A 22,651-nucleotide genomic window follows, 5' to 3' on the forward strand; every position below is an offset into this window, starting at 1 on the left:
GTTAACAATTTACTTTAGACTATTGTAATTACCATATATGATTATGTGATCGGTTGTACTACGCTATGATCTCACATTATTTACAATTACTTATAAGCAATATCGAAAGCGGCTTATTAAATTTCAATCTATCACATCTACGGGAATGTCACTAATTATTAAATAAGATTCCCGAACAGGTACGATCGCGTTATGTTTAATAAAATACATTTTCAAATTTTATTTCTATACTAAATCGTTGAGACAATCGTTCAATCTTTGGTGTCGTGTAGTCGTAAGATTTAAAATTTGAAATGCACATATTTAATGTCCTACCAGATCAAACGTGATACGATACGATATTATTTATATACTTTATTATATTATATACGATGTTATATTATATACGATAGTAGAAAATGATTTAATCATGAAAATAGGTGTAAAATCAATGCATTATAATAAGTAACAACTTTATGGTAACGTGCATTACTTTAATTTATTAAATCATATTGTATCGGCATAAAAAAAATATATTAACTTTATATTTGAGGAGTATAAAATAGAAGCTAAGTTGAATCTAACCGATACTATTTAATGCAGGCAAAAATCAATAATTATTAAAAAAATTACCTGGCCATAATGAAAACTAAAAATAAAGATAGAAGAAATAAAAACATTAACATAAAGATTGTGTCATTAATTTTAATATACTTTATACAATTTTCGAATAAATAAACTTAGTTAATGAATTCACGTCACAATACACAAAAAAAAAATATTTTCATTCCTCTGGTAGGACTTTCGTAGAACGGAATACATAACATTAACAGTAGGTATAGGAACTATCTTTATAACTATTATTCCGCAATATTTGTGAATAGCAACTCAAAACCACTTAAGGCATTTCATGAAATGTTAAATGACATCTGCGTAAGCAAATTCTAAGAAAATTTCTAATATAAACTGTGATTTTGATTACATCCTTATAATATTTTTGTTTAAAATTATTATTCTAAATTTACTAAATTGGAACTAGTAATAATTTGCACAGTATTTATCTCGCCTTACATTATTTATTTATAGCCTTAGTATTATGGCTAGAATAGAACATAAAGCTATTAAATTTATATATAATCAAATGGAATTTTAGAAAAAAAAAATACAAAAGCAAATGTTTCTAAGGAAAGTCAATATTTTACATCTGTTTAGATCAAACAAGCAGTAGTAGTGGTACTGCTAAAATTTTATACAATATAAAAATATATTTTAATTTGTTTGAAAATAAAATAAATTTTTCAATGTTAAAAACTTCATAATAAAAATAATGATTACATGTGGTTTATCATTAGGTAAAGTTAAAAACAAACTTTCTTTCAATTAGCTTTAGAATTTAATTCAATGAGAAACCACAAGCAACATAATACATTGTAATTAAATAAATAAGTCTATTGATAATGTGAATTAGTGGCGGATTTCTAAATATCCTACATAGGCTTATAGCCTATAGGGGCATATATGCAGAGGCAAGTTTTTGTTGCACTAAATGATTCTAACAAACAATTGCATAACTTTTGTGTTCCTTATTTTATTATATTTTAAATTTTCCAAAATGTTCAGCCTTATAGGCCGGGTAAACTAGAATGGTTTTCATTTTTAAGTAGAATTAAAGTGAAGTTTTTTTTTTACAACAAACTTTATTATATGTATATTATTTTTCATAATGATTATGTGATGATTATCACTCTCTCACTTAAGATATTGTAAATAATGTTTTTATCAATGAGTAATGACTCATTAACAAAAACATTATTAACAATATCTTTTTATTAAATATTTTTGCGTACATAATGTACATGGTAGAAATTACGTAAAGACATACCAATCGATGTTTATTATTTACAAATTATATGTATTCATCAACAACAGTTTCAAGTTGAGTCTTGTTTTATATTAAAAAATATATATTAAGGTGTATCAAATAGTTTCAATAACATATCAACTAATGCAATAGTTATATTACATTAGTTAGTGCTAGGATACAACAGTTCTTCCTAAAATCCAAAAAGTAACAAGACAATGTCTTACACATAAGATATTTACAAAATTTACACAGAGCACATTAGTAATATATTTTTTTATATAAACGGATATCATAAAATCAACTGTTCAGAGGTTAACTGTATTATGTGTAAAATATTTTAAATTTAGAATCCTGATCGTTAGTCTTATTAGTTTACTTGTAAATAATTTACAACTACACCAAGTTATACACTGTTTTTAAGCTATATATACACACCAATATATTATATTAATCATGTCATTTCACTGGACAAAAAAGTTGGACAGTGTCCCGTGTGTGTAATTCATTAATCTATTTCACCATCAATGAAATAGAACATTAAATAAACAACATCCTAACTATTTGCAGTGGAAGTAACTTAATTTATGACTATACATTACAAATATTGATGACTATATTATTTAATAATTTACAATGCTGCGATACAAATAAAAGGCACACAACTTCCATACAGTGTATATCTAAAAGAATCAATACATATCGAGTTGCTTACACAATGGCTGTCTATATCCACCCAATGGTGTACACTTCAACGAGTCACTTTCACAAGTCTGAACACTTAACCAGCACTGAACAACTATTAGTGCTATCCATTGCAATATATATATTTATTGATTAGTCATAATCAATGTCTGTGTTGTACTGTAGGTCTCTGTCATTGGAGTTGAGTGATGTAGACGAGTTGTTGGAACCGCTCGAGTTGGTGGTCCGCGTCTGTGGCGCCCAAATGCCTCCCGCTGTGACTGAAGAAGCGGGCGACGATCCGGACGTGCTCGTGTTGTTTAGCGAGTCCCAGGTGTGCGTTTGGGATGGAAACCGTCGGATTACGGCCGAGAGCGGGCCAGTCGCGCGACGAATGACTACTCTTGGGGCTGAAAATATATACAATTATATCAATTACTTTACTTTACACGTAAATCTCGAGTTGAAGGTGTTAATCTTGGCAATTTAATGTCAAATATTAATTATTTCTTCTGCAATAGATAACAATCCATTAAGTGATTTGAGAAAGTTACATGCTTAATAATGATCTCACTTGTAGAAGCCGAGCAGTAACCAGTGTATGATCGATAAATAAAATTGATGATAAATAATAGTTAAGGAATTTCTACTAGAGAATAAGAAGAGAAAGTGATTTAAAGATGAAATTGTTTTTATACAGTAACAAGAAGATCGAATTAACTGATAGCAAATGGGCGTCTATTGACTTAACTTTAAATCATCTTTACCTTAACCTATTTAATTAGAGCAGTATTAAAAATATATGTTGATCTTGATTGTATTTCCAAAATTACCGATTAGTTCGAAACGCTTTCCAAAAATTTCTCGATATAGAATAAAGTACTAACTTTTAAAAACACATAAATAAATTATTTATGTTGTTATTAATAGCATAATTAAAAACAATAACGAACATCGACGGTAGGTTCTGTCAGTGTCTCTAGCGAGATATATGAAATATAGTCTTACCTAATCGAATCTGAGTCTGCGGGTGCGTCGTGTTGCGGGCGGCGAGGGTGGCGGGCGTGCGCGCGGGCACGGCGGGCGCGTCGGGGTCGGTACGCGCGGGGGCGGGCGGCTCGCCCGGCGGCAGCAGCGAGCGCCGGCAGATGGGGCACGTGGCGTGCAGCTGTAGCCACGGCGTAATGCACGACTGGTGGAACACGTGCTCACACTCCAGCCGCGCGGTCGTCTCACCTAGAATAGTAGATGTTATTTATTTAGATTTTTTTTTTATTTTGCGCACAATCCATAAAACACGTATCTATTAATATATCATTATAAAACAAATATTTATATTAATTCCTTACTTTATCATTCATTTTATTCATTATACCACTCATTCAAAAATTTCCTCCTCACTATTTAAACTTAAATGTTATGTCAATTCAAGGACAAAGTTATTTATTTATCTGTTTCATTGCCATTGGAAAAGACTATATATGTGTATTTTCATTTAAGAAAGAGTTAGGTACAGAATTTCTTGACGATTCTTCTCGGCAGAGTCTACATTCCTAACCAGTGGTAGCTTCACATTAATTAATACCTATAAGGGACTAAAACATATTTTAATATACATAAATTTTAAAACATATTTTTAATTTTTTTCATAGGTTTTTGGGTTTTTTATTATTATGTTATAGTTTTACTATGGTCCTTCAAACTAATTTAAACTCGTTATCAACGTAATCATAGCTTACGGCTATGTGTTATAATCGCATTATCGCAAATTTTCTATTATGCTGTATTAATGTTCATTATACATCAGACGATATGACTAACTATGTTATAAAGCTTGTACTACCTATACCCTTTTTTGCACTGCTGTCAAATAGCATATTTGTGTATTTTTATATAGCTAATATAAAAATTTCATTATAAGGTCTTGCACAATTACTACTACTAGGATTGAATTTATAAATTTCTATTAGTAAAATAAGCATTATTAACCTAGCTGAAAGTTTTCCCAGCACACAGAACATGCAGTGTTGGCGGCCGCCTGTTCCTCTGTAACTTGCTCGGTCGGTAGTGCTGCGAGACGTTCACGCGGCAAAGGGGGTGGACCAGAGTGCTCGAGCTGACCAAGTAATTGTGTGACCACTGCATCCAAACCTTAAAACATTAAAGAACATTATTAAGTAATTTATTTTAGACATTTAATGTGATTCTACTTTTTGTGTTTGGTTATGCTATATTGTATTGTCAGTCAATGTGAAAGTGACAGTTTCCTTTGGGCTATTTTCATCTCACATTCTTGAGACAGGCTTAACTTATTATTATTATTAAAATCATAAATTATACAGCCTATTCCAAATGAATAAATAAATAAACATTATTGACATTGCATTGACATGATAACAGTGGTCGAGATCTTGAATAATCTATTATATTCATTATGGATTCAAAGTAGTTATCAGAACTTTAAAGGTAAAATTAAAGTGGATATAGTTAGTTAAGTGGAATAGTGTTATCTTATTGATGAAGATATATTAATGAAGTACTGTTTGTAGTACTGAATGTTGTGCGTTCAGATAAACAGCATAATGCAGCAGAGCTATTAGCAAGTTGCATGAACAATGTAAGTATGTATATGGTTTTTTTATTTTAACTCCTTTATGGATTGGAATAGGCTGTATACAAGATAGGATGATAAAAACATGATTTGATTAAATTAACGAAAATCTTATATAATAAAAAAATATTATATAATGTACTCTCTTAAATTATAGTTTTATGGTTTCTATTATTTAGTATGTCTAATAGAACTAAAATGATATATTGCTTACCTTCACCACCAAAAACATAGTCTCCTGGTGTTCCCACCAGAACGAATGGAGCTCCTGCTGTCATAGCCCCAGCTGGTGGTCGACCACCACTAACCATCCAAATTAACTCATCCATCACAGTTGGCCTTCTTGTTGTGTTTGTACCATTACCAGCATTGTTACCAGTGCCTGTTGCTGAACTATTAGTGGAAGCCGTTCCAGTACCTATACCACTAAAACATTTAATTCAATATTTAAATTCCTAAAGATATCTCACACTTAATATTTAGAAAATAAGTCACTGATTTAAAAAAAAAAAACATTAGACCAAAACTTAGACACCTGACAAAAGGTGTAATAGAAGTTCATGATATTATTATTAATAATTGTATTCGTAAACTACCGTAATCGACCTCCGGACATCAAAAATGCTAAATCATTCAGCATTGGTGGTGTGCTCTGAAAATGAGATATCCAATACTGTATTTTATTTTATTAAAATTAAACTTAAAAACGCAAACTATTTGTTTCATCAAAAACTAGTATAAAAAATTCAAGAATCCTTTTTTTTCTAGTATTATTATATCATCTTACGACACAATCAATAAATGAACATAATTAAAAATAATTATAAGTGTATCTATGAATAAACACTTTATATATTAGTAACAACCTAAGTATCAAACATTTAACACAATTTTAAAACTATATGATCTGACTCTAAGTGATCACATAAACAGATAAGTATACTATTATAGTGGTATTCATTTTTCCAACAACTCGGTTATAGAAGCAATCAATATAAATAATTTCATTGAAAAATCTGTGTCATATAAAAAAAAAATTATGTATTAAATTTATTATTGTAAATTATAATTATTATTATATATTATATTTATTGTAATTATTATTATAAATTATTGTAAATATTCATTTTAATTATTTCAAGAAACATAAACCTTAATAACAATGACACTATTATATTATTTATTTATGAAATCAAGTAGTTGGTCAAACAGAATATCACTGATATCCAACTCCTCATATTAAATGAATTTGGAAAGTTAAAGACAAATTTAATTTTGTTTTATATAATACTATAAACAATATATTTTTAGCAAATTTTGATTTTCAGAAAATTATAATTGCACCTTAATTTGTGTGAAGAAATAATTATTTAAATGAAATTACATCATGAAAATGTCATTTTATTCTAATTTTTATTTATTTATTAATCAGACACATTTAAACAGTTTTTATATAGATATTTTGTCAGAAATTCAATTGTATTCTTTTTAAAAAATCGACATCATTGATTATCATGAAATCTGCCCGATCAATATTTAAAAATAAGTACCTAACTATTATAACAATGCTTACTAACTATAAGTTGGTTATTCCACTAGTTTCCTCATCAGAGGACTATACATATTTCTGGCTATCAAGAATCATACATTTTACAAAACTTTCTTACTCTATGAACTTCATCAGAATCATCCAAGTTGCTCATCTCATCAACATTGCTCATATCCTCTATATTACTCATGTCGGCATCGCTATAGTCATCACCTCCTGACAACGGTATCCCTTCTGCTTCTTCTAACTGTTCTATGAACCCACCTTCACAGTAGGGGCAAATGAATTCCTGCAATAATGTACATATTTATTTTTTTATTTTTTTATATGCGCCGGGAGGGCATGTGACTCTACTCCACCTGATGGTAAGTGATAGTAGAGTCTAAACACGTTATATATTATTTATTATCTATTAATATATATTATATCAATAACAATTGACAATACTGGAAGTAAAAACTATTTTAGTCTTAGTCAAATAACATTTGAAGAAAGAAGTTTTCTACTTGCATCAAAGCAAAACATATTTAATATGAAAAACAAATAATAAAGCTTATACACTAAGTATAGTCCATTATAAGTTATTTTAAGAACAATATTTTGATGTCCTAAAATTTATTCCATCAAAATATTTTATTTATGACCATTCATACCTCATTAAATAGATTGTAATAATAACACATTATAAAATAAATTTAAGTGAATGTTTTTTGAAATTTAACACATTTTTTACATTCAAACAGCAACATCCTAAAACATATTTTTATAGAATTTATAGAATATATTCATTTTTAATTTTATCTTATTGGAATTTATGAGATATTTGTTACATTACATGTTTATAGAAGTTCTAGAACTATGAAAGTTGTTTTTGTTTGTACCAATTTTTTTATCTTATCATTTCTTTTTTTTTTAAATGTCCATTATAAATTTTATACGGAACTTTAATATTCGAAATAATTATGTCAATTAATTAAAAAAATGTAAGCGTATTATCTTATTTTGTTAAATAAGTATACAATATTGTTTGCTGCATATATAATTTTATAATCTTTTAGACAATGTAACTTAGTGGAATTTCATTTAATGGTAGGATCATAATAAACTCTTATTTTTCTTAAATGTCACATACCAAGTGCGTATTGTAAAATCACACCGGCAGCACCAATAGAAACGCAGATAATTATTAGTCATACGGCGGGTTATACAGGAAATTAAGCTAATTTCTATTACGTGACCTTGAATTTTATCATCAGGTCATGGGTATGAGAGAGTAGTGTAAGGTAGCATGTGGCAAAAAATAATATTATAATACTTATTGATTTTACCTGCAGAACATCTTCAAATTCTACTAGACACCTGTGACAGAAGAAACGAATATTCGGTCTACGCTCTACTATAGCGTCAGCCATTCTTATTAAATATTCACTGTTACACCAATAAATACTAAACAAAATAAATTATACTAGAGGACTTTGCTTTCAATCAATGAACAAAAATTTATCATTCGCCATTTTTTAAGACATGCACACAGTATGATTTTTTTACAGATAATAAATGTGTTAACGAATTTAGGATGTCTATCTACAATCGATTCAAACTCGATTATTTTAGATATTATAAGCAACTTTTAATTACATTTGCACTGACTCCTGAACGAACTGAATTACAGGTTAATATGAAAATATCTTTATAGTTGTTTGTTGTAAAACAACCAAACTGATAGGTCTAATTTTTTTCGTGTTCATAAAAGGATGTACAGATTTCAATTTAAAAAAAAAACATGTAAGTTTTCTAGGACGACTAATTTAACTTGATTTTAACTTATTGTTTAATTTATAAAAATCGATTCTAGCATTTTTAAAATAAAGTCCTTGTTTTTTTAAACATTCAAAGACACCTCTGATGATCAGCTGGAAATAGTAAAACCAAAAATAATATTTTCTTTAATTATTATTTTAATCTATCATCAATCAAATTTGTAAAACACAATTTTTAGACTCAGAAAAAGTTAATTATAGCAACATTGAAATATCTGTCGTTGCGTCGGGAGATGTAAAATCTTAGGGATATTATTTAGTTTTTAGTAATTCTATCGTTTTGATGAATAATTGTTTGTAATGGTATTTTTTTACACAATAATTTGTAAATAACAAATCAGCTGTTAGAATAGTGGTGATAAATGAGTATGACAAATTATTTAACTTGTTCGTAATCTGTGCGTGTAATGTTTGTAAGGATGATTGTTATCAAGTCCAAGTGAAATGAACGCTAATCATGAGGATAATATGTAATGTAACTATATTTCGACGTCCACGGCTCCTGATTTGATACATTTTATTCAATATATGTTTAAATATTAGTTGCTTAACGGTAAAGTGGGTCACCAGTTGATATAGTTATTAAACCATATTGATTACAATGAATGAGAAAAAGTTGGTGCAGAATTTTAAGAGTTACATCAATGTATCGCCTATGGTAACTACATATTATTTATTACTAATTTAGAATTCACAGTTAGTCAGCTTAGAATTTGTTTTTATTAAAAATTATACCAACAGTTTCCTTTTTTTCATGTATTTTTATTTTTAATAAATAAATACTTATTTGTATTTAATATTTTTATAGAATAATGGAGATAAAAATGGATCTATTCAAGAGCTGAAACCAAAACTTCTTAATGGTGAGTCACTTAATTATTTTTAATTGGTAATAAACTAAAAATAGTTTTATAATTTATCTAAATAATCGTATTTTCTCCTCCTCGAGCTGTATCCATTCCCTAAACAACTTATATGTAAGGAATAGATATAATCATTACTCAAATTTAGGAACCTAAATAATTATCTAGTTATGATCCAATTTTAAAGAAAGCAACATGAATATTATTGATAAATAATATTTTTATCTATAAAATACATCAGTTCCTAAAAAAATATAACAAGACTTAATCATTGAGTTTATTTCATATAGAATAATTTAATTATATAAATTGATATAGATCATTATTTTATATATTGTATATGGGAAAATTTATTACATATCTAATTTTGCATTACAATTATAATAAAATGATAATGATACAAAAGTAAATACTTAGTTATCTATGTTATTATATAAAAGCCGAAGAGTTATTTTTGTTAATGACAGTCCATTTATTGAATAAAGTTTATGGTGTATAAAAAACATCATACCACAACCCAGGGGGGGTGATGTAATGACCCAAGTAATATTCAATGTAGTAGCTTATATTATAATAAATATAAAAGTAACTAGGAGACCAAAACAAATATTGTATTCCATTAAAATAAACCGAACTTGAAGCATATTTAACAATTGAATATAAAAAAGTTTATCTTAAACTGTACTATTTTTTTTTGCATTTATATGTTTTAATATTTGATACATGTAGGATTATGCTCAACGCTATTCTTCATAGTATTAAATACATTGTAAATGCAAGAACTTGATAAATCCAATGTTACTGATCCACCTTTAACATTTTTAATTGTATAAGGTATCTTGTTTTGATTTTAAATTAAAAGAGACTTAAGAGATGAGTAATGGATCATTAAATGCTATAAAACTATTTAGGCTTAAAAAAAATCAATCTATATGGAATAACTTCTACCACATCGGAGACTATGACGTAATGTCTCTTGTGCCTGTAATTCGGTTTAAAGGTTCACTCACCCTTTAAACCGAAACACAATAATACCAAGTATTGTGTACTATATGGTAGACTATTTGGTGAATGGTGTTACCTAAATGGGCTTGCACCAAGGCCTACCAACAAATGAAAGCTTTAACTAGCTATAAGCTAGTCAAAAATAAATACATATTATGTATGTAAAGAAATAATTGTAATATTTCTTTAATGTTGGATAAGTTTGCATTGATACTGGCATTTAAGTTTTGTGTAATAGTTTACATGTGATAATTAAAAAAAAAAAGAAATGATTAAAAAAAATATTATTTAGTAAAAAAGGTAATAAGGAAGTGTGAGGAAAAACGGAATAATATACTTGTTGTTGTTTCTTTATGTACAGAGCAATAATTTTATTTATTTCTAATCCTTAAAATAATAAAATATTGAAAATAAAAATTTTGCTTATATATATAAATTAAATGTGTCAAACCTATTGTTTATTATTATTATAGCAGGTGTTATAATGTAATTATTTATAAAATACACAAACATGACATTTTAGAAGTGAGTCCAGTTTAAAAAAAATGAAGCAGTATGTATTCTAAACATCTGGTTAATTACAATTAATCCAATTATACAGATAATTTGATACCATGGTAAGCCATATATATTAAGATATATAACGGTTACTAGTTTGTTTTATAAATAACTAGTCACTCAACCCGACATTTCATTTGTGAAATTAGGGTTTTGTCTATTTATTTTTTTTGTTTAATAATGAGTGTATAAACAAATGTTCTTTTACAATCAGTATCAAGCCGAACAACCTATACACTCATAATGCTCAAACATCTTACCAAATGCATTTGATATTACTACTACTACTTTACTTTTTCTTGCATTCATTCTTTTATTATTATTTTTTAAATATAATTCAAAATTGCAGAAAGTAAACATTTATTTTATTTAGATGTTATTTTAAATAAATTTGTTATTTATTTTGATAACGATTAATCTGTATACATAAACAAATTAAAAGTAAATCCGAAAAAAGAAACAAAAAATGCATCTTTAAAATAATATTATATATTATATTATAGAGACACAAATTTAATCCAATGTTACCAAATATTTAAGTTTGGTTAATATTGTATTATGTTATTCATTGAAATGAAACTTTATAATTACAATTAAATAATTAATGTAACTACACTGTTTCGTAAATAAAAAACAGTAAAGTAACAGTACAGGCTGTTAATGTCCCACTGGACTGGGTTAAGGTTTCCTCTTCCTATTGAAGAGAAGGTTTGGAGCTTATTCCACCATGCTGCTCCAATGCGGATTGGTAGAATACACATGTGGCATAATTTCAATGAAATTAGACACATGTTTCGTCACGATGTTTTCCTTCACCGTCAAGCACGAGATGAATTATAAACACAAATTAAGCACATGAAAATTCAGTAGCGCTTGCCCGGCTTTGAACCCACGATCATCGGTTAAGATTCACGCGTTCTAACCACTGGGCCATCTCGGCTAAATAAAATTACAAACAAAAAAAAAATTTAATTGATTTATTATCAATAAATATAAAAATATCATTATATTCTTCTGCATATGTGTCATAACAAAACATACTTATTTATAAAACAACACGTTATCTATACATGTTACCATACTCAAGTAAATAAATACACAAGCGCTAATTTATAAAAACAGCAAACAAACAAGCATTACTAGTTACGAAAAAAAAAGGCAATATAATTAAATATCGTGTTGGCAACAAGTTAGAACATATTTGTGATGATGTAAATGATAACAATAACTCAATTACGTATGCGTTACATGCGGCTAACTGTATCGCCATTTATATATATTAGTCTGTACATAAACGGCTATCATGCCACAGTCAACTTTTTAAACGCAATTTTGAACCTTATGCCTTCGTGTTATAGTTCGAATCGGCTTGGGAATGAGTAAGCCGTATAAGTTATGGTAGTGCTAGAAAAATATAGGAAGCAACGTCCCATAGTTCAGTTTCTAGTGTTATGTGACTGTGTTGACATGGGGGTGCTTAGACCAGGTATTTTACGTTTGCATTATATTTTAATCGTAATAACATAATAATAACAACAAGTATAGGAAAGTATTTGGTCAAATTTATTTATCTTCTATAACTCAGGATAGGTAATAACTAATAGTGTTTTGTACTTTATTTTTAATTAAATACCATTTCTCCCAAAGGCTTCGTACACGAAAAGTCAGATTCAAGGAATTTGCAAAAATGCAGCTGCCGTTTATTTGCTAAGACTTCGTTTAAAAAAGTAGCGTCGAGTATAAACTTCTTTTAAACGATTTCTCTATATAAGGAGATAAATACCTACATAACGGCTATTTTTTGTACATTTATTTGTATTGTAACCGTTAATCCGCAACGTGAAGTCACACGCGTAGTTCTAAAAATAATCCTATCAAAAATTCCCCGAAAGTGCCTTACATCATAACGGAGGTTGAATTCGCATCTTTACGATCCATCTTAGGGGAATAAAATTACTCACCGTGTTGTTATTTTGTTCGTATTCACAATTTCCTTATATATCTACTCAACGTGACGTCATAATCAATAGTTTTAAATTATTTTTTAATATAATAGAAATACGCGTCTCGATAAAAAACTTAGTGGTTTGGACGCAAATAATTTTTTCGCAGATTGTTTTTTTTACAATTTTAAGTAAAATGTAAATGTACAAAACACAATTGCCTTGTCATAGATGATATAAAGATAGATAAAAAAAGTTCGTATGGGTAGCTCGTGGTGTTGCTCCACACAGAACTAAGACATAAAAATAACATGATTTGATATAAACAGAAGATTTTTTTTCCATATCTTTCGTTTGAGTTGAATCCGTGTGAAATGCATCTGGAGATATGAACTCGATGAAATAATAGTGAATATAATTGAGATAGGTTAAGAGTTTTTGTAATTTGTTATGTAATTTAGGGATGTATCTAATTATTTATATGTCCACGACTTTTAACAGAGAATCAATGATGTCGACTGTACCACGATAAATAATTTTAAATGAAACCGTACGTATTCTTTAATAATATCGAATGCATATAAATTATTTAAATTAAACATCATTCCAACATAAATTTAGTTCAACTATTAAACGACTTACTTAGTTGTAACATATTTTTTTACTGCTTACTATTTTGTTTCTACTACAATTTTACCGTTACAATTAATCAAATGCAATCGGTTTAGGTAGAATAGAAGACATGCTGCATTGAGTTCACCGTTAAGCATATTGGGAGTAGGCGTAGACATTTTTTAATGTTATGCAAGCTAGTCAAGCAAAAAGTAATTTAAAAGATACGCAAATGACAAACAATATGCAGTATGGCTATTCTATAAGAACTCGAAACTCACCGCAGAAAACGGTCGTGAAATGACATAAAGTGATATGCAATATTGACCATAACAATCAAAATAGTATATCACCATAGTTGGGGTGAATAATGAAGTGAGTTCTTACCGAATAGCACTGGTTTCGGCCTCAGTGAAATTTAAAATAACAGTTTTCTAGCCATGTTCTATTATTTCCGAAATTGAATCGTTAAAATAATTTATTATTTGTATTTGAATTAATTATCATATTTAAAAGGTTTTGTTGAACAAATCATTGAACGAAACTGTTACTTAGTGAGAACTTCGTAAATTAGGAATTCTTATTTAGGATGTAGATGTAGATAGTATTTTTATGACGATAAAAGGCCGAGGTAATTTTATACTTTTAAGAATCATTCATCTTATCCTATTTGCAATATATCGTATCTAGAATACTGACTCTAATTCTAACTTCACGGTCATTGCAGCAGACGCCAATTATGTTATTGTTAAAAATTGTAACTAGTTCAATGTTAACTCTCAAGGCTAACAGAAAAACGCCTCTAAAAATTCGTGCAATGACTTCTTGAATTGGATCAATATTGTCACGTAAAAAATTTGAGGAGAAAAAAATCGAAATCAATAAAATGTTTCTGTCTAAACAATTCATCCATAACAATTCAACAACACAAAAAAAAATGTAAAAAATAATTCTAGTTATGCAAAAACAAAATAGAACGTTCACAACAAGAATTTGAGTTAAGACGTTGGTGAACTTCGATATGATTTGCTCATGGCTTACGATATTATTTATAGTGATCATTAATAATAAAACTATTGTACTTTAAGAAACATTAAGTACCTCGTCTGCCACTAATGTACCGGTGCACTAACAATTGAGACTCAAATTTATCATAAAAGAGGTACTATATAATATATAATAGTGATATATGATTTGCTCATATCTTTGACTTTTATACTAAACAATTGTTAAATAATTTTCTATTTAAAAAAAAAGTGGAACGAAGTTTGACTTTACAAAAATGTATAAAAATAATATGTGCTTTTATTTTGTAATTTTTTCATGACTGTCTCTTGGCTTATGTTGAGAATGCGCTGATTGGTATTACGCAACGCAGAAATTATTTTAATGTTCTGAAACGGTACTCGTGGATTCGAACTGGAATATTAAAATCGGAGCAAACATTTAACACAAATTAAGAAACCAAATATAACCCAAAGCATGGATGTGCACATGTCTTTAGAAATTGAATAATAATTAAAATAAAAAAAATACAACGGTTTTTGATATTTTAAAGGTACATTGTTTCCCTACCTACCTAACACCAGACTCGGTTGTTCTTTTTTTGAACATTTAAAGGCTTCACCTATAAATATCATAGTCGTTATTAATAAAACAATGCCGTGCCTATTCTTTCTTATGCCAAATCAATTATAATAATAAAAACAGCGAATTCAGTGTGTAATTAAACATCCGGTAAACAACGTTTTTAATTAAGGGTTTACAGCCAATGATCATAATATTCAAGCTTATATGCTATACTAGCTAAAGCAACTTAAATCTGGTTTTAATCAATATAAATATTCTTTAATAAATATATTGTTGTTGTGAAACGTAGTATTCATAACAATAAATCACATTTTATCTTTTTTAATCTGTTTATTCGCTTGTCATGTACTCTACGTGTCGAGTCGCCGTTATTGAAATATTATTATTTTTTTAAATGCGCGTTTATTTTCTTCTCATGTGTATAGATAGATTTTGTTGCTGATTTTGTTAGAAAATTATACTGAAATAATAACTAGAGTTATGTTTTAATTTCCGTGCGATATTACAGATATGGATCAGACTAAAAGTAACTCCATTGAGTTCAATATATTGTACTCACACTTTACTATACTTTGTTATATTGTTCACAGTTAAAAACTTGTACTTTAAGTCTTTAATTTAAACCTTTTTTTCTTGTCAATTACACAACAATATCATATGGCACTATTCACATTATATAGTAAAAAAAATGCCAACTATATATTTTGCTTAAAATTAACATAGTGCCATTTACTAATGAACTTATATAATAAATTTCTTGAAATACGCAAATTAGATACCAGCCACTGTTAAGAGTAAACATGTTTGTTACTGTTTGTCAATAGATGGCGTTGATTCATTATTTGAATATCCTGAATCACGCTAAGTTTTTTTGTAATAATACGTATATGAAATGTCAATGTTACAAAATTGATTAAATTTATTAAATTACTGTGAACTGTGAAATATAGTTATTATTTCGTTCATCATTTGGTCCCTCCGAGTACTTCGGGAGTATTCAGCCACCTTTTTAATGGAAAGACCAATAAATTTTTTATAGTGAAAAAACTTGATTTTCAGGCGAACTTGTGGTGGGAGCGGCGCACAGCGTTGTTATGCTAGCGCCTCTAAGCGAACGGGATCGGGGAAGATTCGGTTCACTTTTCGTCACTAACTACAAGCTGTCCTTCATGCCGATCGATAGCTCGAGCAATGATGTGAGTATTATTTAATTTATTCTAAATGTATTTATCACATAAATACATAAATAATATGATTATATACTATACTATATAGACGTTTATCATCGCAGATATATTGGGTACAAACTATTTGATGGCCTTTTTAAACTAAGTCACAATCGATTTTTTTATCGTTTATCTAAATAATATCCCTTATTAGATTAAAAATTTTAAAGACTTTCACTACTTTAAAACTTACTGAAACTTGATTTACTACTTACTATGTAAAACTCTAAAATAATGTAAATTTGGACGTCATTTTCTCAAACTATAAAAGCGCTCGGGCTTAAACGTCACTCAAAAAAGTTCCTTTCAAATCCACATATTATAAACATTTTGTAAAAAATACAATTTTGAAAGAATTGAACCAGTCGCGAGAGCAACTGCATCTATGAACAATTTCAAGACTTGAACATTTTTTAGGAACAAACTTCTTTTTTGGAAATTACTTGCACCCATATTTACCCATCCAATTAAGCGTAAAGCTTGTGTTAGGACTGGGGACGACAAAGGCCCAAGTGAACTTGAAGGGAACGAACTTGTGACTTTTACACCGCTAGGCGGCCTGTAAACTAATACGCTATTGACGCTTAAAAGTTTATATAGGTGTATCAATCAGCATGAACTGCTTAGCCTAATTTATAATAATAATATTAATATTGTATACTACAAAACGATGGACATTTTCTAGTCTTGTTAATTATATATTATAAAATTGGAGTCGTGTTTACTTTCTAGGAGTATGGTCAAAAAAATCAGCTTGTGGGTACTTTCGACGTACCGTTAACGGGCGTCGGTGCTTTATGGCAGACTGACGGTGGGCCCACACGGCGCAGAAGACTTCTTCCACGCTCCGATGTACCCTCGAAATTAAAAGGACTACAAATTGTTTGTAAGGTAGCTAACATATACGATTAAAATTATATGCTTAATTAAACGAGACTTGATGAGTTCTGAAACTTACTTTCCTTGACCTTTAAATGGGATATATATTAGATTATTTAGCGATAAACATAAAAAACACATCGTATTTATAGTATTCATATATGTATAGTGGCTTTATATTTTAAAATACGGGCTTATCTATTACAGAATATGAAAGTGCTAACGTTCAACTTCGCGAACTCACCGATCGGCAATGGAAGAAAAGTGGCCATGGCTCTATTACACCATGCGTTCCCAAAACGCCACGATTTACTATTCGCATTCGAGTACAGAGAACCTTATTACCCGACTCTGCCCTCAGATCTGAACATGTTCCAAAGGCCCGGAGACTGGAAGAGAGAGCTCGAAAGATGCGAATGTCCACATTGGAGAATCACTTGTATAAACGGAACGTCGGACGCGTTCATGCTCACAGCGGGCGAAACTTTAATCGTACCTGGGTCGGTATTGGATTATAATTTAATAGAATCGGCGAGGCACTTCAGATCAGGTAGAGTCCCAATTTGGGTCTGGGGACGACCGGAGGGAGCAGCGTTGCTGAGAAGCGGGGAGTTGCTACCGACAGAACAGTCGGCTACGGCCGAAAGCGTTCTTCTAGAACAGGTATGTAAGACTTGACGAAAGAATTGTAACATTTTATATTCGTGAAAAGTCGTCGAATCCCAAAGAGGACCGGATCGCGGGTCGGCAGGCCGGGCGCCTTACCTACGAGCCTTCCCGCAGGTGCGGCGCTCGCACCCCAAGCTGACGCCGCCGCGCGTGCTGTACGTGTGCGGCGCGGCGGGCGCGGCGGGCGCGGGCGGCGCGGCGGGCGCGCTGCCGCCGCTGGCCGCGCTCGACGCCGCCTACAAGAAGCTGGCCGAGCTCTGCACGCCCACCACGCTCGCCGGCTTCTGGGTGATTACTATTACTTCGTTCTGTTGACGGAGTTTTATATAGTTACAAATCATGTTAATATTACACTTTACTGAACTCGACGACGCCGAGGCGCTCCACGGCGACGCGTGGTCGGGGGTGCCGTCGTAACAGTGACGTATTCGTGTGTGCAGACGCAGGATTCGCAGTACTACTCGTTCCTAGAGTCGAGTCGCTGGCTGCGCCACGTCGCCTCGTGCCTGACGTTCGCGGACGAGGCCGCCGCGCAGCTCGCACAGAACGTGTCCGTCGTGCTGCAGGAGGGTGAGTCGCTCCACTTGTCGGCTATGTTACGGCCAAACATCTGTATTGATGTTTTTCGGTTGGTGGGGTGAACTGGTGTCACTATTGATGCCGTTAACTTCTATAACGCTCTCAAAGTCAACTTGTAGTGGCAGTTTCCAGAACGTGAGTCACCCAGTAACTTGCTGAAACTTTCCATTATAAATTAAAAAAAAAATACTTAGTCGTGTGCAACTTTAGCCCATATAGAAGATTAGATTATTTTTTAACATATTAATTATTTTTTTGTCATCGTGTTCCAGGCGACGGCGTGGACTACAGCGCGGTGGTGTCGTGCCTCACGCAACTGTTGCTGGACGTGCACTACCGCACCATCTCGGGCTTCCAGTCGCTCATACAGAAGGAATGGATAGCACTGGGGCACCCGTTTTGCGACAGGTACGATTTCATATTGTAAAATGATTTTACGGTCAAAATCGGTTTTTCATTTTATTTAATACATATTTACTACGAAACAACAAACCATAAATCTATGTTTACAATTCGGACTGTAAATATTTCTATACCGCTTGCTATATTATTTCTCATACATTTGCAGACTCGGTCTTCCGCGTCCCGGCACAACGAAAGAAGAAACCGAAAAGGAGCCAACGGCGCAAGTGGCACCGGTGTTCCTTCTGTTCCTGGACTGCACTTGGCAGTTACAGCGTCAGTTCCCGGCTGCCTTCCAGTTCACCGAGACCTACCTCACGACGCTGTGGGACTGCACGCATAATCATCTCTTCGACACATTCCTATTCAATTGTCCGAGGGACAGGGAACTCGCTGTAGCGAAGGTAAGATTATTAATGTCGACGGCGTGAAGTGACCTTCTAATGACGTCATCATTTTTAACCTAAACTTTAATTGTTTAAACAAAAGAGGTATCATTACTTACTACCTTACTAATTATACGCAAATATAATTAATATTATAAGTGCGAAAGTGAGTGAGTTTGTTTGTTTGGCTTTCACGTGTCAACTAATCAATTGATAAAATCATGAAATTTTGCATACACGTTGTTAGGGATACAGATAAGGAAATATGATACCTAACGCAACCCCGTGTGCAACCACCATCACACGCGGGCGGAAACTATTGTTTATTATTTATTATTTTTTTAGATTAAGCTCATTGAGTCATCTCAGTCATCAAAGCAGTGTCCTTTCCAAGCGAACAAAACCAGGCTTTATCAGATACAGGGATATATTATATTAGATATACCAAATGTTTACCAAAATTCTGCAATAGAATATTATATATTTATTTTATATACAGTTACATTACGTTTTAATGTTGAAATCCCTAATAAAAATATGATTAGTTAAATTTAATACTGGTCACACTGCATTAATCTTTATATAAGAAGTAACTTACTTTAGCACAGCCCAGTACAGATAGCTACGCTCTTATGTACATAAATTCCAATTTATTATATTATAAAAATGTTTCATGTGATACAGTCATGTGCTTCTATATAAACTTTACAGAACTTCGTGCAGCGTCCGCTATGGGACTGGGAAGAGCAGTTCTCGGAGCAGGACATCGCGCTGTTCTATAACCCGCTTTTCGGACAATCGACACCCTCGTCTCGACTATGTGAGTCTGATCTTAATATCATATTTTTTTTTTATGAAATTTGAATATATATTTTTGGCGACATACCTTACACACACAAGAACATAGGCAATTTTTTGATACCTAAAATCTGGCCACCCCCACCCACACGGGTGAAAACTAGCTGCCTATATATTAAATATATGCAGCGAGTGAAAGCAAGCGCTGCTGCAACTCGGCTAGCGCCCGCAAGTATCTAACCGGCGACGCCTAATCTACCAGCGGCGAGCGCGGAGGCGGCGCGCGCGGACGCGGCGCGCCTGCGGCCCTGCACGGCGCTGTGCGGCGTGGAGCTGTGGTCGCAGTGCTACGAGCGCTGGCTGCCGCCGCTGGACGCGCCGCGCGCCGGCCACGTGCAGTTCGTGCTGCAGCACGCCGCGCTGCGGGCGCAGGTGAGCCGCCCGCGCGTCCGCCCCGTCCCGGGTAACCGACGTTCCACTTACATTCTTTTCAAACACATTTTCAAAACGAATACAGATCCAGAAGCTGAACGAAAAGCTGTCTTCGCTGTCGATTCTTAGCCGTCACTCGAACGGCTCGGAGACGACGGACGCTCTGGAGGCGCCGCCGACGCCGCCGCCGATCGTGACGCGTTTCTTCCCCTTCAGCCTCAGGGGCAACTACGAGGTGAGCAGGAACCTGGACTCCATGCACGTGAGCCTCATAGACGCTAGTCAGCTGCTCGATTCGCAGTCTCTGCTCAACGCACCGGATTAATTTCGATTTTTAAGTCGTGACAATTTTGTCGACGTTTTTAGAAATGATTGTTTACGATGTTTAGTGAAATAAGAATGACTGGGCCTCCGTTAAATCGGATACGTTAACGTCGCCGCCGTGTGCTAAATTAGAAAAAAATGTAAAAATAATACTTTCAAATTAAGTAACGAGGAAAATGACGTAATTTATTATTTAATTCTATGCTACATATACTTTTTTTAATGAACAACTTGTATTAAAGAAAAATATAACTTTTATATAAAATGATAGATTTAGTTATATGTAATCAAAAATATTGGAGATGTAGCGATCAAGAGATTACATAGAACAAAAACTAAATAGCTAAAGCCATTGTATCGAAAAGTATTAAATAGATTCTAATATATTTTGTTCGATGTACATGCGTAAGCCATGAAATATATGTACATAGTTGTAAAACCTAGGTGTAGATAAGATTTGAGTTTAGGAATTGATTTCTATAATAATCTGTAAAAAAAATATTCTACCATAAAATATATATATTAGGATGGCAACATTAATATATTTCAATGCAAAAATAGTATAAAAACAAAGTATTCTTAATATAGAAACATTTGATACCACAAACAGATAAGTACCGAGTTTGTATTTTAATTTTTAATATATCTTATGTAAACAACAATTTTTCATCTGTTACCATACTTGTTATATTAACATTTTGTTATATCGTTTATAATTAAGAGTCAATGCAGTTTTAAATCATTCATGTATTATTTTTCATAAAATCATAATTATTTATATATAATCTTGTAAATTAAATTTGTTTGTAAATTAATTATGTTTGAATAATTAAAGCGCACACATGTTTTTTTTCCATTATCTGGATATTCAAGAATGATTCACAACTGTGTTCTGAAAACAGGACCAAAATTATTTATTAAAACATTTTATCTATATCATTATTTTCGTTGTAAATATGGCAGCTACCGAGTCGAATTTTTTGTTATTAATTTTAACCAAAATAATATATTTATAATAGTTTCAGTTTTAATGATTTAGATTATCCGACACATAATATTGGCTGTTTATAAAAAAAAAATTACAGTTGCGTTAGGTTTGCAAATATTAGTGCCGGATGTGTGTGTGGATTCGAGCGAAGCTAAGTTTATATGTAAAATCGGTTCCGTACTTGTGTATAAAACACATTACATGGAATATATAGAAGTACTCTCTGGATATAAATATAATTAATATATGTGAAAATTATAAAATATTTTATTGTAAATTATTGCGACATCGAAATAATTATACATAAGAATTGGCTGAACAAAATGGCAATTTAATTCGAATAATTGTTAATTGTTGTGCGAAGTTTACTTTTGATACATATTTGTAATATTTTTCGAGTACTCGAACTTTAAGCGAATCATATAATTATATTTATACAAATCGATATTTTGTATAGAATGTTGACGTAATGCTAAAACAACTATGGTTTTAAAATTGTGCCATTTCATTATATCGATGTTCAGCTGTAAAAATCAGTACGACTTAAGAGAAATAGAATCGACCCAGTGTTTACTAGCGATAGATGTAATATCTTCACCGTATTTGTTCTGTTGTTAAGTGTACCTGACAACGTAAAATGCAGAAATGTTCAAATAAAACAATTACCCTCACTTTGAAGTTTTTTTTACCCTGCAATTATTCATCCAAATATTTCCCTAATGGTTTTCTAGTTGGTATTCCGATGTTCGGGACGCACTCAGCGCCTCGGACACCGGCGAGCCCCACATACCCCCCCACTATTTCCATAGGGGAAATGCGTAACGCGTTTTTTCAGTGAAAAAAAAGACTCTGTGGAACACTGTGGCTATATGTACACATATTACAATAATAAT

At 31.5% G+C, this 22,651-nt stretch overlaps 2 protein-coding genes across 4 annotated transcripts; one reads left to right on the forward strand and one right to left on the reverse strand.

The window, feature by feature from the left end:
- Positions 1–664: 664 nt before the first annotated feature.
- LOC126773386 (E3 ubiquitin-protein ligase RNF115-like) lies at positions 665–8,218 on the reverse strand. The gene is made up of 7 exons (XM_050494322.1): positions 8,013–8,218; positions 6,803–6,973; positions 5,732–5,787; positions 5,350–5,561; positions 4,514–4,675; positions 3,533–3,760; positions 665–2,934 (listed from the first exon to the last, which is right to left on the reverse strand). Exons 1-7 carry the CDS (start codon positions 8,094–8,096, stop codon positions 2,678–2,680), a joined length of 1,170 nt encoding a protein of 389 aa, XP_050350279.1. The 5' UTR covers positions 8,097–8,218; the 3' UTR covers positions 665–2,677.
- Positions 5,095–22,429, forward strand: LOC126773343 (myotubularin-related protein 10-B). 3 transcript variants are annotated; one of them, XM_050494226.1, is made up of 12 exons: positions 5,095–5,141; positions 9,313–9,367; positions 16,135–16,271; positions 17,034–17,192; positions 17,388–17,843; positions 17,964–18,137; positions 18,290–18,419; positions 18,701–18,836; positions 18,997–19,234; positions 19,928–20,036; positions 20,277–20,446; positions 20,532–22,429. In XM_050494226.1, the coding sequence occupies exons 1-12, from the start codon at positions 5,133–5,135 to the stop codon at positions 20,769–20,771; spliced, it is 2,013 nt and encodes a 670-aa protein (XP_050350183.1). In that variant the 5' UTR covers positions 5,095–5,132; the 3' UTR covers positions 20,772–22,429. The 3 variants fall into 3 exon arrangements, with proteins under 3 accessions (XP_050350183.1, XP_050350181.1, XP_050350182.1); XM_050494224.1 differs by lacking the exon at positions 5,095–5,141 and adding an exon at positions 8,725–9,162; XM_050494225.1 differs by lacking the exons at positions 5,095–5,141; positions 9,313–9,367 and adding an exon at positions 12,312–12,416.
- Positions 22,430–22,651: the final 222 nt, after the last annotated feature.

This window comes from Nymphalis io, chromosome 14 (assembly GCF_905147045.1).
Source record: "Nymphalis io chromosome 14, ilAglIoxx1.1, whole genome shotgun sequence".
Taxonomy (NCBI): Eukaryota; Metazoa; Arthropoda; class Insecta; order Lepidoptera; family Nymphalidae; genus Nymphalis; species Nymphalis io.

What these genes read in the sequence shown, in the direction of transcription:
- LOC126773386 (XM_050494322.1), bottom strand. Translation starts at nt 8,096, where the DNA reads ATGGCTGACGCTATAGTAGAGCGTAGACCGAATATTCGTTTCTTCTGT. An exon ending in ATTCTGATGAAGTTCATAGA is followed by an intron (nt 5,788 to 6,802) that starts GTAAGAAAGTTT and finishes TCTCATTTTCAG; the next exon opens with AGCACACCACCAATGCTGAA. An exon ending in CTATGTTTTTGGTGGTGAAG is followed by an intron (nt 4,676 to 5,349) that starts GTAAGCAATATA and finishes TAATGTTTTAAG; the next exon opens with GTTTGGATGCAGTGGTCACA.
- LOC126773343 (XM_050494224.1), top strand. Translation starts at nt 9,106, where the DNA reads ATGAATGAGAAAAAGTTGGTGCAGAATTTTAAGAGTTACATCAATGTA. An exon ending in ACATCAATGTATCGCCTATG is followed by an intron (nt 9,163 to 9,312) that starts GTAACTACATAT and finishes ATATTTTTATAG; the next exon opens with AATAATGGAGATAAAAATGG. An exon ending in GACACCCTCGTCTCGACTAT is followed by an intron (nt 20,037 to 20,276) that starts GTGAGTCTGATC and finishes CTAATCTACCAG; the next exon opens with CGGCGAGCGCGGAGGCGGCG.